Below are 15,900 nucleotides of genomic sequence, written 5' to 3'. Positions count from 1 at the left end.
ACTGGTTTGGGATGAAAAGGACCTTTGAAGGTCATCTAGTGCAACCCCCCTGCAAAGAGCCTGTCTGTGCTTTCTGAGTAGCTGGTGTGCTAAGTGCTGACAACTGTACCAACAAGATCTGGGTGGTTTTGCTGCTGAAAACAGAAACTGGAGCTGTCTAACACTGTGGGAAAAGCCCAAATATCACTGATGTTGCCTTCCTTTCACAGAGAGAGTGGGAAGGCAAATGAAACCACAAGGCTTGCCTGTAATATGGAAAACACAGCATGACATTCACCAAGAATTTACATAGTCATCAATTTATGTAGTACCTGTTTGTCTGATCCTATCACTATTTCCATTTCCAATAGATGGAAAATGGATTTTGCCTACATTTTAATCTCTTTTGTTATCAGAAAGGTTTTGAGGAAGCAAGTAGGAGATATTCTTGCAAAATAAAACATTACAGCAAAAGATGGGCTTTAGGTCCTCTGAAAGATGACCTGACCATACCTAAGTACAAGTATGTAAAAACCAACCACCCATTTGAGAGAGAACCATAGAATATCTTGAGTTGGAAGGGACCCACAAGGACAATCAAGTCCAATGGACAGGCCCCAGAGTGCTGTGATAGGTTATCTGACCTAAAACAGACACTTGAATCCTCCTCCCTTTATAGCTGGCTGGTGGAGAGCTGCTTCTCATGCTGACAGGGGAAGGAGTGAGGTCAAGTGAGCTGCTTCTTGATATAGAGGACAAAAAGGCCCCAGGAGAGACTCAACCAACTGGGGAAACCTGCAAGGTGGACACATAGAGTTGGGAGAGTCACCTTTCACAGGTGATGGTTTCCATTGTTCTGGTCAAAATTAGAAATATATCCTCTGATAGAAGGCAGGTTACAACCACCCCTCCCCCATCAGGTTCGGGAAAAAATAAATCTTCCTCGAAGGAAAGTGAAAGAGATAAAAACTATTTATTTAACAAACACATAGGAAAAGGATAATAATGCTAAATAATAAAACCTCTCGCTCTGCTGAGAGAAACCTGGGAGAAAATTGAGAGTCCTTCTGTAGATCTCTCTCTCCCCCTCCTTGGAGCTGGGATGGGGCGGTGGGCCCCCCTCCAGGGCCAAGGCCTCGGTGGAAATTCCTCCGGATGTATTCTGATGTTGAAACAATCCAGCAGACAAAAAAAAAAAAAAAGAAAAAACCAAAGTCCCAGGAAAACAAAAGTTCAACTCTCCATCTCTCTCTGGAGAAAAAAAAGGAGCTGAAAAACTGGCCAAAGGCAGGGTGCTTTCCCCACCCTCGCTCTGCAGAAGCAGACATGTTTTTATCTCTGTGTTCTCAGAACATGAAAACAAACTGCTTTGAAACAGTACACTTTTCTCTTTCCCCTCTCAGGCTCAGTTTAAAAGCATAGAAAGGCATATATACTAATTTCTGGGCATAGTGCAGTGATAGGGAATACAACATCAAGCCACCCCAAGACACCAAAAACAAGTCGCAGACCCCAGGGAGACCAAGCAGGCTGGAGAGCAGGGACTGGTGCTGGTGAAGCTTCTCCTGCTCTGAACTGGCCAAGGGTGGTGGGAGCATGAGCCTTTGCTGATCCCAGCAGTGCAGAAGAGCTCCATAGCTCCAAACCACAGGGCTTACCCCTCTCCTCCTGGGTTGCTTCCATCCCTTGATGAGTGACACCATGGGGCAGAAGGGTAGTGGGACTCCACCAAGGATAAGCAGCTGGCATGAGCTATGGAGAGAGCTACAGCAGACAAGTGTGGTGTGACAAGTGTTTGGAGTGTGTTAGAAGGATGGAGGGAAGCAACATGAGTGCCCTGCCTGGGAATAAGGTGTCTCAGCAGCTATTGATTAGAAGGCTAGATTAAATTTTTTTAATTACTGATTCTAACCAGTGAGAACACTTATAACCATCATGCAACGAATGTGTCTATTACTAATCTTTCACATCTAAGATTCCTGTAGAAGCCAAAAAAAGGAAAAAGATGCATGTGAATGGCCAGCTGCAGAGGAGAGCAGCCTTGCAAAGCATCTCTGCCACATCAGACAGCACCAAAACCCTCCAGCCTCGGTGTAGTACAAAGGCAGATGGCTTTCTGCACCTGCTTTTGTGAACAGCTCTGCAAACCCTCTTCTCACATAGCGAGGAGTCTCATCTCCCCCCCGAAGGAGTCACGAAATACAGCCTTATCCATCCCGCATGTGGCAATCAGGCAGGCTTAAGAGCTTAAGCACTTGCAGGGTAGCAATGTTTAAAAAGATTGCCGCTACCTGTTTGCCTACCTCGGTCTGCACTGCTAATCAAAGCGCTCCTCAGCGTGGACTTGCGGGGCACGTTGTCAGTGCTGGAAGCAGAGCACTGACCGTGCTCATAGAGGGGCACTTGCTAAACTCGCCCTTTTAGGGCCGTGCCCAGGGCCATCAGCTGCTTGCACGAACAGCCCGGTGCTACTGCCCTTGCTCCGCTCTCCGGCCGGCTGCTGAGCCACGGAGCACTGGGATCATGCACCGGGCAAAGAAGATGGCAGCAGACAGATTTCTTCGCTTTGGACTGTTTTATTAAACAAAGCCAATCAAAACAAAACCAACCCCGCCGGCAACACACTACCTCCTCATTTACACACTACTCCTTTTCCCGGCTCTGGGAGAACAAAGAGGCTGAAGTGTAAATGAGATCAGTGTGGTGAGTGTTACGCACATGAATATTTATCAAGGAAGACCAGAGAGGAGCCAATTTGCCACCCTCCTGCGACAGCAAGAGCTTGGTCATCAGCAAGTCGGAGGGAAAGGGTAGGTGAAGAGGCTGCTCCATGCCTTTATGCGGGCAGGGGCATGTGGGATGCCGGTGAAAGGCTGTTCTTGTTATCTGAGAGTGACTGTGGGAGCCATCAGTCAGGAACAACACTGAGAGGATCCTGGGTTTTGGAACAAAAGCTAAGTACAACACAGTTACAAAGCAAGCATACAATGTCCCTTCCAGTCATGCAATCAGCTTGCAAGCTGCACTTCAGGGAAAAAATTCTAAAGAGTTAACTGGAAGTTGTTACCATTCCTCGGGTGTGCCAAGTGCTGATGATAAATCATTTTTCTGAAGAAAAAAGCAAGGTTAAATCAAACTACAGAGCCCATCAAGCATGAGATTTACAGAGATCTCACTGGGTTATGGATTCATTTCTTAAACAGTTGAATTATGACAGCTTCTGGGCATTGATATACAAAGCGTGCTGTCCCCCTCAGTGCTGTGGGGAGTTAGGGTATGAGCAGCAATGGAGAGATCGCGCTGGTTATCGTCTTAATGTGTATTTCAAAGTCACTTCCGAAAAAGAAGATGAGATAGTAGTTGAGTATTCCAGCCACAGACATGAGGAACAGGAACAAAATTATGCGCTTTCCAAACAAGTAACCAGGAGTGCTGAGGAGACAGAAATGGGGAAAAGCACTTTGTTAATGTGCATCACCTCATGGAAGAACCCTCAGACTTTGGACTCTGCTGTTGAGAGCAGCTGAAAGACGTCAGGAGCTGAGAGAGAGGGGGCAAATTTCTTTTCTGTCTTGTATTGCCAGGCAGTTGCGAGGACTTAAATGTCATTTTCAGGATCCATTTGGGTCTGGATTTGGCCTTCTGTTCTCAGAGTAGGCTGCTGCTTACAAGTGTCTGTTCAGAGGGACTTGAATGTGTTTTCAGCCATCACAGGCTGTGGGACAACTCTGTTTCACATGTGTGTAATTTATTAATATAAATAAAATACAAATATTAATATAAAAGGACAATCTTGTGCAAGTAGTGGCACAAACATGCAAACCTGTGTTTGCAGAGAGTCCTGTAAGCAGGAGCTGCAGGCCCCCTGACCCCAGTGCTGCTGCACATCCGACATCTCCCACAGCTACCCCCATTCCTCCAAAAGAGAGGGGCTTTCCTGCACTACGGAATGCCAGCATCTGTTGCAGGCAGCACCACAAGCCAGCAGCTGAGCCTATGGAAGTGGCAGCATCTGGCTGTGCTCCTACCACATTCTGGGTTTTGTAAAGAGGCTCTGCAAGTCCTTACCTCTGAGTCCTCTCCCCGAGGTAGCCCACAAAGTACTTCTGCCTCACAAACAAGTACATCAGGCCAGCAAAGGCAGCAGGAGCTGGGTAAATGATAAAACAGTGCATTAACAACACCAGCCCAGGTCTCACTGTATGTCTCCATCTGCTGCCTGGGTTGGAACGGGAAACGGGAATCTGCAGCCTTGGGTTATGGGACAAGCACTGGAACTGGGATGGAGACCTCTGCATGGGAAACAGAGCACTTGCCTTGCCCTCACTCCAGATTTTCTGAAGACTTTGCGGGTGTAATCGTGCTCACAACTGTGCCCACTGCAGAGCACACACTCCCTATCATCCTCTGAGATGCCTACAAGAAAGCTGGAGAGGAACTTTTTACAAGGACATGAACTCATAGGACAAGGGGAAATGGCTTTAACCTGAAAGAGAGCAGGTTTAGATTATATATAGGAAAGAAGTTCTTCACTGTGAGACTGGTGAGGCACTGGCACAGGTTTCACAGAGAAGGTGTGAGTGCCCCATCCCTGGAAGAGTTCAGTGCCAGGCTGGATGGGACTTCAAGCAATCTGGTCTAGTGGAAGGTGTCCCTGCCCCTGGCAAGGGAGCTGGAATGAGATGATCTTTGAGATCTTTTCCAAGCCAAACCATTCTACGGTTTTGTGAAACCCAGTGTGGGTCATACCAGGCTCAGGAAAGAGAGTGCCAACTCAGGCACTGCCCTCACCAGAAGGAGAAGGCAGTTGGTAGATGTACTTCACTAGGAGCAGGTGGAGGATACACTGTGGTCCAATACCAACTTCTGAGCATATAAAAAGGGGGTTTCCCCCATAATTCTAGCTTTTCCCACAATTGCAGACAAAATTCCTTCTTCTCCTGGTCAGGAAACTCCTTTTTTTCCCAGAAAGAATAGACATGTACCCCAGGTACATGTATTCATCTTAATGTTAGATAAACTCACATTGCATTGCAGGGGATCACAATTAGAAATGCAGGTAAACAGTCCTGGGTTGCCCTCAGCACAGGGGAGACCTGGCAGTTCTGGCAATTTAATAATTTGAGTCCATTTCCTGTCCCAAAAGTGAATAATGTTGCATCCAGCAACCAAGTACTAAACCCTTCACCCAAAACAAAGGGAACTCACCCATAATGCCAGTATGAGAAATGTCCCTGGCCTGGACTACCCTGAATCATGTCTGTTGGCATAGCCACGTCATGAGTGTTAGCTCCAGGACAGGAGGGTAAGAGAGGTTCCCCTGCTGCAGGAGGGTTGGTCCCCGGAAGTGTAACTTCCAAAGCACTGCCATCCCTTGCTGAATGTGGTGCCAAGTTGAAGGGAGAAAAAACCAAACAAAAGAATGTTACCTTGGCTGCAGAGGAGGCCAGCACACCAAAGCACAGCGAGAAACGTTGGGTATGCGTGTCCGCAGTTCTGGCTAGAACAGAATTTATAGGAGAGAAATCAGAGCACAGGCAAATAGAAACAAAATCAATATGTTTCACCAGCAGAGAATGGTGGCAGGTGAATTTGGGCTGCACTAGTGCCATTGACAGTAGACTTTTATCCCAGAGCAGTGGGAGGCTCCTGATCTGCCAGGAGCTGGACTCCTCACCCACATCTGCTTCCCTGTTTCCTCACTCAGATAGTGGATGTCTTTGTGCTGCCTGATGAGGAAAACAAACCATCGTGTGCACCTGTGAAAGCCACTTTCTTCCTAACCTGTTTGATCATGATAGATGCTGTGAGCTTTATTGGCTTAAAGTCCTTTTAATTGAGTCATACTAATAAAGCTATTGGAGGAAACCAACAAATGTAGAATTGCACCACAAATAAGAGTGTCTCACAGAGTTAACATGTGTCTTTGCAGGGGAACAGGAATGGTTTCCAGCTGCCTCCTTCAGCTGGGATTGCTTTCTGAGGGGGAGAAGTGAAGAAGTTGAGAGTGATTCTATGTAGCAAAGAAGTGGAGAAGTGGGGAGCTGTGTGCCAAGGGATTTGTACAAGCTCTGCCACCTACTTGCTCCTCAGCAGGCTGACGTCTCTCTGCTGGCTCTTTCCTTTTGAGCCACAGTGCCCTTGGGACTCTGGCTGTGCTTGTGTCACACTTCCAGCAGGGAAGAGTGAACTGATTCCCAAATGAAGAGACACAGTACTCATAATGGCTGCAAGACCTATATAGATGAAGCACATGGTGGCAAGAAGGGTGCTGAATTCACACAGCAAACATATCCGAAAACCACAGGTCTGAACACTGAGAGCAGAAAGGGATTATGTAAAAAGTCTTCATCTGAGGGCATTTGGAATCCACCTCTGGCCCCTAAAAGGGTTTGGATTTAATGTTAATGAAGAGCATGATGAACCCCACTCTGCCTCAGTTGGCAGTGTCTACTCACTTGGCAGTGTAGACACGGTCGAAGGAGGAGGACCCCTGCCGCTGCAACCCCTTGCTGTTGCAGTGTCTGCTTTCATGCTCCACTTTGTTAGCAAAAAAAGCTGTTAAGGAAACCACAGAGTATTCAGTCTGAGATGTCATCTGGAGATATTGCAGAAGCTGGGCTTTGTGGGCTCAGCTCTGTTCCCATGAGCATCCAAGCTGGGCAGATGGCAAGAGAAGATACAGGTGCATGGAGGTGCAGGATGTGGCCAGTGTGCTTGCTGTCACCCGGGTTTAACCAAACCCTCCATGCATCCCCACATATCTGTGTGTGACTGATAGCAGGCTCTCACCTCCAATCCCTGCTTCATCCCAACACTGCACTTCAGGCAGCCTGCATCTCTGCTGCAGAAGCCTTGCCCTGACCTGGTCCTTTGAGCTCCCAGTGGGAAAAGAGCTTTCCAGACAGAGCTGCCAACCCCAAATCTTGCTCTCCAACAGAGCAGAGAGACAAGGGAGTCTATTCTCTTTTAGTGAAACCCATTTGCCAAACCAAGGACATGCTGCAGGGCTGGTTCTTTTCCCAGAAAGGCCCACAGAAAGCCTGGTCTTAATGGCTGATCTGTGTGTATCCTCCTTTTAAGCAACAGAGTTGTGTCAGAGTGTTAGCTGCTGCAAAAATGCAGCACCACAAGATAATGTATCATGCTCTTGACAAACACGTTTTATCTGATGACACTAAACCAGAGACCATCAATCATATGTCTAAATACACCAGAGAGAGCTCTGGCAGGCTACAAGCTGCAAGCTTTCTGTTGTCGTGCATCCCTTCTCAAGTGCATCCAAATCATCTATGGCTTGGAATATTAACCAAATATATATACATAAAAGATAGCCCATCAGGAAATACATTATTATAACAGTAAAAATTTAACTACATAAGCTGCAGGATTTCATTCCTTCAATTGGAAGAGTTGCCTCCTTTTTCCCCCTCCATTGATGCTGTAGGTCTTTTGTACTTCCATTGTCTTTAATAAAAACTACGGACTTCTTTGGTTTCCAGTATTGTTTGATCCCCATGGTACATACAGCCCTTCTGCAGAAAAAACCTCAGTGCTTTAAGTCAGCACCCCTACTCTGAGCCAAGCTGCAGACCCCCCCACTGCCACCAGCACAGTGCACTGGCCAGCTCCTGGGGGACCCAGACCAGACACCATCCAGTGGCCCAGCCACCGGGAGTTCTCAGCACCCACATCTTCCCACCAGCCCAGCCTTTGGCAAGAAGTTACCCTGCCTACAGTGACTAAGAGGACCTAATTGAAGAGGATAGGGTTGATCAGCACTTTTTTGTCCAGTGCTAAGCTGCAGCGATGGGAAACCACTTTCTGTAGGTCTGGGACTGCATGGACTCACTGGAAGCATAACTTCTCCCTTTCTTTTATCATACATGTGAAATCTCTAGAAAATACCACAGCTTCCGAGAAAGCCAAGTAAGCTATTTATCTTCCTCTCCACTGCTGCAGGTGCTGCCACTTCCCAAATATCAGCCTGCTGCTAGAGAGACGCTCCGTGATGCCAGGAGGCAAGAGGGTGCTTTCACAAGCCAGCACGAGAGGAGTGAGCAGAGCAAGACTGGAGTGGAGAGGTTTAATTCAGCTCAGCTGTTCCAGGAGATAATGTCCTGAGGCTCCAAGGCTGCACAGACTGCCCAGAGCCTGAACAGTGGCAGTCCCACTCTGACCAAGGTAATGTGCAAGGGTTCAGTGTAAGCCTGGTTGTTTCACAAGTCCATGCCAACAGAAACTGGGAACTGATGATCCAACCAAGCCAGTGCTTGCAAACATGCTCTTTTTCTCTCTCCACTTTGCTTCCTCTGTCCTGATCTGCTCAGCAATGATCACTGATTTGCCCTGAAAGCTGCTGGATTGCAACATCTCTCGACAAAAGAACAAAACTTTAGGCTGCATGCGTCACTCAGTGGTATGCAGCCACATGAGTCATTGTGTGGGATGTGGAGATTTCCTTCATGAACAAGGTGACAGTAAATGGACAGCAGACTGGGGCAGCAACATAGCCCACCTCCATCTTTAGGAATAACAGCATTCACCCAAGTTGTTTTCTAGTCCTGCATCCTATGCAGAGAAGCATATAATCACAAATTTACATGGTACTGACTTCATGCACTTAGCCAAGCAGATGCCCAAATGCTTTCCTGAATGAGAGCCATGGCAAGAATTCAGTACACCTGACACCCCTTGACAAACATTTCTACTGCCTTCCTTATTGCATTCACTGCAAGACTTTTCTAGACAGAAAGCTTGGGAAGAGGAAATCAGATGATGCAAGGCTTGAAATCATGGTTTAGGGCTGTCTGCCTCACATGCTTGGCACACTCTGCCAAGCATCCTGCTTCCCCTTTGTAGCAGTTGGGTCAATAATATCACAGACAGATTTCCATGAGGTAAAAGCACATGGATGGAAGTCTGACATGTCTGAGTGAGAGGAAAAAACCCTTTATATAAAGTCATATGATTAAATAGCAAGAAATGCATATTTGACACATTTTCTTAATTATGGTACATGCTCTGGTGTTAATGTGCCATATTCTGGTGATGTCACACACTGTGCATTTACCAGAGAATAACATTGGGTTAAATGACATGGCATTTAGTGCCTATGTTGAAATTAATCAGTCTGCATCTCCCTTTTTTTTTTTGCTCCTTGGCAGCAAGGCTCTCACCACTTCCCCTCTCTGCAGCAGCCCAAGAATAGCCCATTTCCTAGGAAATGTTCAGTGTTTGTGTTCAGTGGGAATCTCCCATTTGTAGTAAGAAGCCTTCACTAAAGATTTCTGGAATTTTCACCAGCCCCCATCCCACTGCTGAATCTCTTTGAACCTGGGCAAATTTAGTGCAGCTGAGGCAAAACTCAATCCTTTCTTTGTATTCTGGGCAGAATTTCCTGCTAAAATAAGTATTTGTAAGAGAGGGTGATGAAGTTAAAATCAAATTTGCACAGGAGAGAGACTTGTTTTATTTAAAAAATCTTGAAGAATGTACAAGGGACTATACACGGTCTGAATAAGACCTAGAGAAGGAAACTTCACCATCTCCGGAAATGTGCAGTGTTCTTGGGACCACAGTTAAAGGAGATTAGTTATACTGCAGGACTCGGAGATGCAGGAAAGCAGGAGAGCTGCCTGCCCACAAATAGCCCACACAGACTCCTCCAATTCTGTCCCCTTCACCCAGCTCCACACAAAGGCCTGAGCCATTGCAGCCCCCCCAGGGACTCTGTCCCTGCCCATGGCAGCAGAATTCCAGCTGAGAGTAGCCCTGGCTGACCACAGCAGGGACCTAGGTTGGAAAAGGAGGTCTTAGTCATCAAATCAAAATGCATATTGCCACAGGGTATCCCAGCATATTAGTCCTTACACTAGCTGAAATGTATAACAAACTCACTCTAGAATATCAGAGAGCAGGACCATGTGACTGTCAGGATACTTCCACGATGGCACACAAAATTCCATGCTTAGAAGACCATTTCTAAAGCCAAAGCCATGCCTAAGCATGCATGCACTTATAAATAAAGATCATCTATCCAAAGATCAGCTCAACATACATCATCCTGAACTTTCCTCAGCTCCCTTTTATCCTTTAAATAAATGCTTGTTTTTATCTTACCATTTTGGATAACACTGATCAGGGTGACGATGGCAAGCAGGACAATGCTTCCCAGGGTCTCCTGGTCCATTTTGTGAGCGGGCTGTCAGGGTGGACGGTGCAGCCTCGGTGGCAGCTCAGTACTACAGACACAGAATGAGGAAGTGAAGGTCTTATCTTGAATCATGAAACACTTCCTACGGCTTCACAGGAGAGGGGCAGCACCCTCTGCTCTGATGCCTGTCAGACCAATAACCACAGGCTTGCTCACTCATGGTAAACAGATGAAGCCCAGGCAAGCAAGAAATTACAGGTCTGTGATCTAAGAGGATACATAATGTGGAAAGATATCTATTGTCCTTCCTACCTGGATATCTAAAGTATGTCTAAGCATTTGGCCAGCTGTGTAGAACAGCAAAAGGCTGGAAGAAACCAGTCAGGCTATCATGGCATTGTCAGCAAGTGCCCTACCACTCCACAAGTAGCTGGGAGGAGAAATAATGTTGACCAGTCTCAGTAATGTTGTTGCTTTCATGCAGATGCTCTCCCTGGTCACATCTCCATCAGTCTCACCAGTGAGGACATTCCAGGCCTGTATGTCACAAGCCAAACTCCTGAACCCCCTGGCATACTGGAATGGGCAATGCACTAATGCTGTGAGCATTGCTGGTGAGCACAGAAATATGTACCAGGCATGGATCCTGCATCCTTCCCCCTATGAGTAACTCCTTGGAAGTCAGTGACAGCTATGTGCATTCAGTGTTTTACAGGCTCAGACTTCACAGTTGTGCCCCAGTTTTAGTGCTTGAAGCCCAATATAGCTGAGCACAACTGCTGCAGCATGTTCACAGCTCGGATCCAATCCCTTGGTGAAGCTGGCCCAGAAGCACAGGCTGCGGTGTTGGACAGAGTGGTGGGTTGACCTTGGCTGAACTTCAGGTGCCCACCCAAACTACTCTATCTCTCCTCTCCTCAGCTGGACAGGGAAGAGAAAATATAACAAAAGGCTAAGGGGTTGAGATAAAGGCAGGGAGAGATCACTCACCAGCTACTGTCACAGGCAAATCAGACCTCACTCTGGATGGGACACAGCCAGGTAGGAGTTCCCAGCAGGAGCCAACCTGCAAACCCCATCTTTTTCAATGGGGACACATTTACCTACAATGGTGTTTTTACCCAGCCTCTCTATCATGCAAATTTTTATAATCTGTAGTCTTACATATGGAAAACTCTCATATAATTTGGGTATAAACAAATAAACGGAAATGTAAATGAAACTGGCTGAGAGGTCAGTGATTAACACTGTGAGCTGTGACATAGTTATCTTAATAGGAAAAGGCTGTCTTTCTGGGATACCTTCCCTACAGTCCATACAGATACAACTGTGTGAGAAGCAAGGCCATAAAGAGCATCTAGGTTTAGATTTGGCTTGTGGTATTTTCTTCAGAATGTAAAAATTTGCCAGATTTGCTTTAGGAAAAAACCTAAATCCAAGAACAAATAGAGAAGTACAACAGCTCTTTGAGAATGCTTTTATTCAGACTAAAGTTCTCTTTTTCCCCAGAATATGCTATTTTCTTACTTGAACATCAATGTTTATGTTTTGTGGTCTATTGAGCATAGGATTGTAGCTGGTATTTAGGGATGGTATTTAATGCTAAGCATCTACTAATCTTCTGACAAGAAAAACCCATCACCTAAAAGCTGCTATGGAATTAAGTCAAAAGAGGAATATTGTCTAAGCAGAGATCAATGTTATGACTGTAAAGAGAGGAGTTGTGCATGGGCATGGGCAAGCAGGAGGGAGCTGCTGACAGGAGAGGGTGAAGGGGACAGCACAGGTCCTCGGGGCATCTATGGTAGGAGGATTCCCAGTCATTCTCCTGCAGCAGGCACCGAGCCTTCCCCTTCTGCTGCCTGTTTTACACCGGTGCAAACCTATCAGGCAGCCTGCAGCTTGCTTTTGATTTACAAGTGGCAGCACAAGCACATGAGCCTGCTCCAACTTGCCAAGAAAACACACATGCTTCCCTGCTATCAAAGACTTCCCAGAGGTGGCTTCTATTCAGCAGAACTCTCGTATAAAAAGGGGTAGGAATCAGGCTGCTGAGGTGTGAAGATGCCATAATGCAAAAAACCCCACAACACACCAGGAGTTTATGCCAGCAGGCTTTCCAGCTGGCTGACCCAAGCTCCCATCTCTCACCCTGTGTGCGAGGGATCGTGAGAGCTGAGCTCTTGATGCCTTTGCTTTCTCCTTGTCCTGCTCTTTGTTTTCCAGCTCTTTGCTTTGTTGCTGCTCAGTGCCTCTCACCACACACTCATCCCCACTTTGCTCTTTTGCTCTGCCCCTTCTGATTTCTCCCTGGCACCTCTTGGCATCACAGCACACTTTGGCATTTTGGCATTTGACATCCCCGGCGCTTTTCTGGAAATCCAGCCTGTTCCCTCCTCTTACCTAGTTTTGCTCCAAAGCCATCCCACGTGTATGTGTGGAGAAAAGCAGGGTTTTGCACTCCTCCCTGCAGAAAAAAACACATGACATCAACTCCAGGGCTTGTTAAAATGATTTCTTGGCGTGCAGGGAGAAAAAAGCTTTGCCACCAAGAATCTCTTTGATATGGCTGCCTTAAGAAATGAACTGCAGAGTTTTGTTTTGCTGGTTTTTTGTTGTTTGGGTTTTTTTAAGTGCAGCATCACTCTGAGGGCTCTGCTTGAGGAAAAACAAGGAAATCAAGATGGCATGTGAGACATGGAAGAAGAAGTCCCTTTACCGTGGCAAGGTAACACTGTTGTATATCCAGACAGAGCAGAAACCATGCGTGGGGAGGAATATTACCTTTTCATACCTCTTGGCACTGGAATAGCTGCAGGGTACAAGGAGATTCTGGCAATATTTTTGCAGTTTGGGGAATTGCCTTGGCAAGGGAGGGCTAAAATGACTCTGATAACAGTTTTTTCCATATCTACACATTAAATTGTTCCTTCTCCCTGAGACCTAAACACACACACACACAGGAGCACTGTCTGGATAAGATAAACCTGGCACCACTGGAAAACCTGGTCCACCTGGGAGAAAGATCAGTGCAAGACACCTCCATCATATCTCACTTGGCTGTTTGAAATAAGGGATTTTCCTGAGTAGACAAAAAAAGAAAAGGGGGTGTAGGGGGTGGGATACACACTTTGAGGAACAGTGCCTGCACCTTCTGTAAACCCCAGCTGTGGTCAGACCTCTTCAGGCACAGGTAATTCAGCGCTTCAGCAGCTGCTGTCAGACCCCAGCCCTTTTGCTTGCTGCATGGCTGTTTAACATCCACATTGTCCTGTCTGAGGAAGATAACCTTGACACAGTAAGCCATGAAGCTCACGAAAATGTGCAAAGCCAGCTAGCTTTTCCAATTGCACTGCAAGGCTTCTGGCACATTAATCTCCTCCTCTGGAATCTTGAACAGCCAGTCAAAATAACCCTTTTGTAGAATTGCTTTCATGATGAAGAGGAAAGGACTGGGAACACAGATCTATAAATATCTTTTGGGATGTTCATCTCTCCTCTCCTCTCATGCACTCTGATCAGTGCTCAGCAGCAAGGACTCCAATGAAAGTGTGTCTTGATAAAATAAAGGCTGCTTGTGTGAACCTCCCACATATAAATGCCAGGTGACACCCAGCTGTCATGCTTTATCATAAATGCAAGGAGACACAAGCCCCTTGGACTGGCTGGTTAATATTAGCACTCTGCTTTGCAAACTTCAAAAGCCACAGCACCACCAAACATAGTGCACACACACACACACACACACACACACACGTGGGTGACTACCTGCCTCACGGCAGCCTGCTTCAGCATCGCATCCTTGCTGAATCCTGACAAAACCCCCACGGAGTGCATGAACAGAGCTGGAAATGTGAAGTGCAGCATGATGAAAAGGGCAACGCTGCAGTTTTTAAAATGCTGGCTTCCTTTTGCACAGCCCAGAGAATGACATTGTGGGAGCCAGCAGAGCACCACCTCAAAAACCCCTCCTTCTCCACATTTCACAGGCTTCCTCCTTTCACTTACTGTCTCCACATTCCTTTTGTACAAATTCAGCTCAAAACACAGAGTTGGAAGACTGAAACGGTAGTCCCTCCGGACCCCCTGGCACAGCCTCCTCCTCCTCACCCTCTGTGTCTCATTGTCATGGTTCAACCCCAGTCGGCAACTTGGCCCCACGCAGCCACTCACTCACTCCCCACCAGTGAGATGGGGGAGAGAATCAGAAGGATAAAAGTGAGAAAAGGGTTAGGAGAATCCACACATGCAAGCAAAGAAAAACAACAAATGCATTCACTGCTTCCCACAGGCAGGCAGGTGTTCAGCCATTTCCAGGAAAGCCAGGCTCCATCACACATAATGGTTACTGTGGAAGACAACACCATCACTCCAAATGTTCTCCCCTTTCTCCTTCTTCCCTCAGCTTTATATGCTGAGCATGATGCCATATGGTATGGGGTAATCCTTGGATCTGCTGTCCAAGCTGTGTCCCCTCCGAATTCTCATGCAACCCCAGCCCACTTGCTGGTGGAGTGATGTGAGAGGCAGAAAAGGCCTTGACTTTGCGTAAGTCCTGCTCAGCAGTGACTAAAACATCCCTTTGTGATCAGCACTGTTTCCAGCACAAATCCAAAAGAGAGCCACATGCCAGCTAGTGGGAAGAAAATTAACTCTACCCACAGTATTTCAGAGGTGGCCTCACCAGAGCTGAGCAGAGGAGCAGAATCACCTCTCTTGAGCTGCTGGCAACGCTTTGTCTGATGTGACCCAGGGTACAATTCACCTTCTTGGCCACAAAGGCCCATTGTTGGCTCGTGTTCAACCTTCTGTCCACTAGGACACCCAAATTCCTTTCTGTCAGGTTGATTTCTAGATAGGTGCCCCCAGCATGTCTTGGTGCATATTTCTTTTGTCTACAGCTGCAGGACTCCGCACTTCTCCTTGTTGAACTCCATGAGGTGCCCATCAGCCCATTTCTCCAACCCGTCAAGGTCCCTCTGGATAGCAGCATCACCCTCTGCTCTGTCTGCCACTCCTCTGAGTTTGGTACTGTCTGCAAACTTGCTGAGGGTAAACTCTGGCCCATCACCCAGATCATTAATGGAATGTTGTGCAGTATTGATCCCTGGGGTACACTGGCTTCCAACTACATCATGCCACTGATCACCACCCTCTAGACACAACAGCCACTTTACAATCCACCTCACTGTCTGCTTATCCAACCCACACATCAACAGCTTCTCTGCAAGAATCTCCCAGGAGGCAGTGTCGAAGGCCTCACTGAAGTCCAGGCAGACAGTATACACTGCCCTCCTCTCTTCTACCAGGCTGTCACCTCACCATAGGAGTCTATCAAGTTATCAAGCATAGCTTCCCCTTGTTCGAGCCATACTGACCAACTGCTGGTGATTTCTGTGTCTTTGATGTGCCTGAAGATGGTTTCCAGGATTAGCTGATCCATCACCTTCCCAAGGATTGAGGTGAAGCTGACCGGTTCCCCCAGTCATCCTTCTTGCCCTTCTGGAAGATGGGGGTGATGTTGCTGTACCCCCATCCTTGGGCACTTCCCCTCATTGCCATGACTGATCAAAGCTGATGGAGACTGCAATGGATCTGCCATTTCTCTCAGCACCTGTGGGTATATGCCATCGGGATCAATAGACTTATGTACATGCAGGTTGCTTAAGTATTCCCAGACTTGGCCCTCATCCATCTAGGGTATATCTTCCTTGCTGATTTGGTTTTTATTTGCTGCCATTATCATCTTATTACCTTTTAGGTGG

The 15,900-nt window shown here is 47.0% G+C and overlaps 1 protein-coding gene across 1 annotated transcript; it reads right to left on the bottom strand.

Annotated features, from left to right (window-relative positions):
- Positions 1-2,539: 2,539 nt before the first annotated feature.
- Positions 2,540-10,223, bottom strand: LOC125322091 (arachidonate 5-lipoxygenase activating protein). Its single transcript, XM_048295699.1, has 5 exons — positions 10,102-10,223; positions 6,438-6,537; positions 5,409-5,479; positions 4,048-4,129; positions 2,540-3,411 (listed from the first exon to the last, which is right to left on the bottom strand). The coding sequence occupies exons 1-5, from the start codon at positions 10,169-10,171 to the stop codon at positions 3,249-3,251; spliced, it is 486 nt and encodes a 161-aa protein (XP_048151656.1). The 5' UTR covers positions 10,172-10,223; the 3' UTR covers positions 2,540-3,248.
- Between the last annotated feature and the right edge of the window lie 5,677 nt (positions 10,224-15,900).

The sequence above is a fragment of the Corvus hawaiiensis genome, chromosome 2 (assembly GCF_020740725.1).
Source record: "Corvus hawaiiensis isolate bCorHaw1 chromosome 2, bCorHaw1.pri.cur, whole genome shotgun sequence".
In the NCBI taxonomy this organism is placed as follows: domain Eukaryota; kingdom Metazoa; phylum Chordata; class Aves; order Passeriformes; family Corvidae; genus Corvus; species Corvus hawaiiensis.
The sequence above is the reverse complement of the archived record's forward strand: the minus strand, read 5'-3'. Positions and strand labels throughout refer to the sequence as shown.

Excerpts from the sequence above, each read along its gene's own strand:
- LOC125322091 (XM_048295699.1), bottom strand. The coding sequence starts at position 10,171 with ATGGACCAGGAGACCCTGGGAAGCATTGTCCTGCTTGCCATCGTCACC. Across the intron at positions 6,538-10,101 it reads GATCAGTGTTATCCAAAATG|CTTTTTTTGCTAACAAAGTG; the intron begins GTAAGATAAAAA and ends TTTCCTTAACAG. Across the intron at positions 4,130-5,408 it reads TGGCCTCCTCTGCAGCCAAG|CTCCTGCTGCCTTTGCTGGC; the intron begins GTAACATTCTTT and ends TCATTTACCCAG.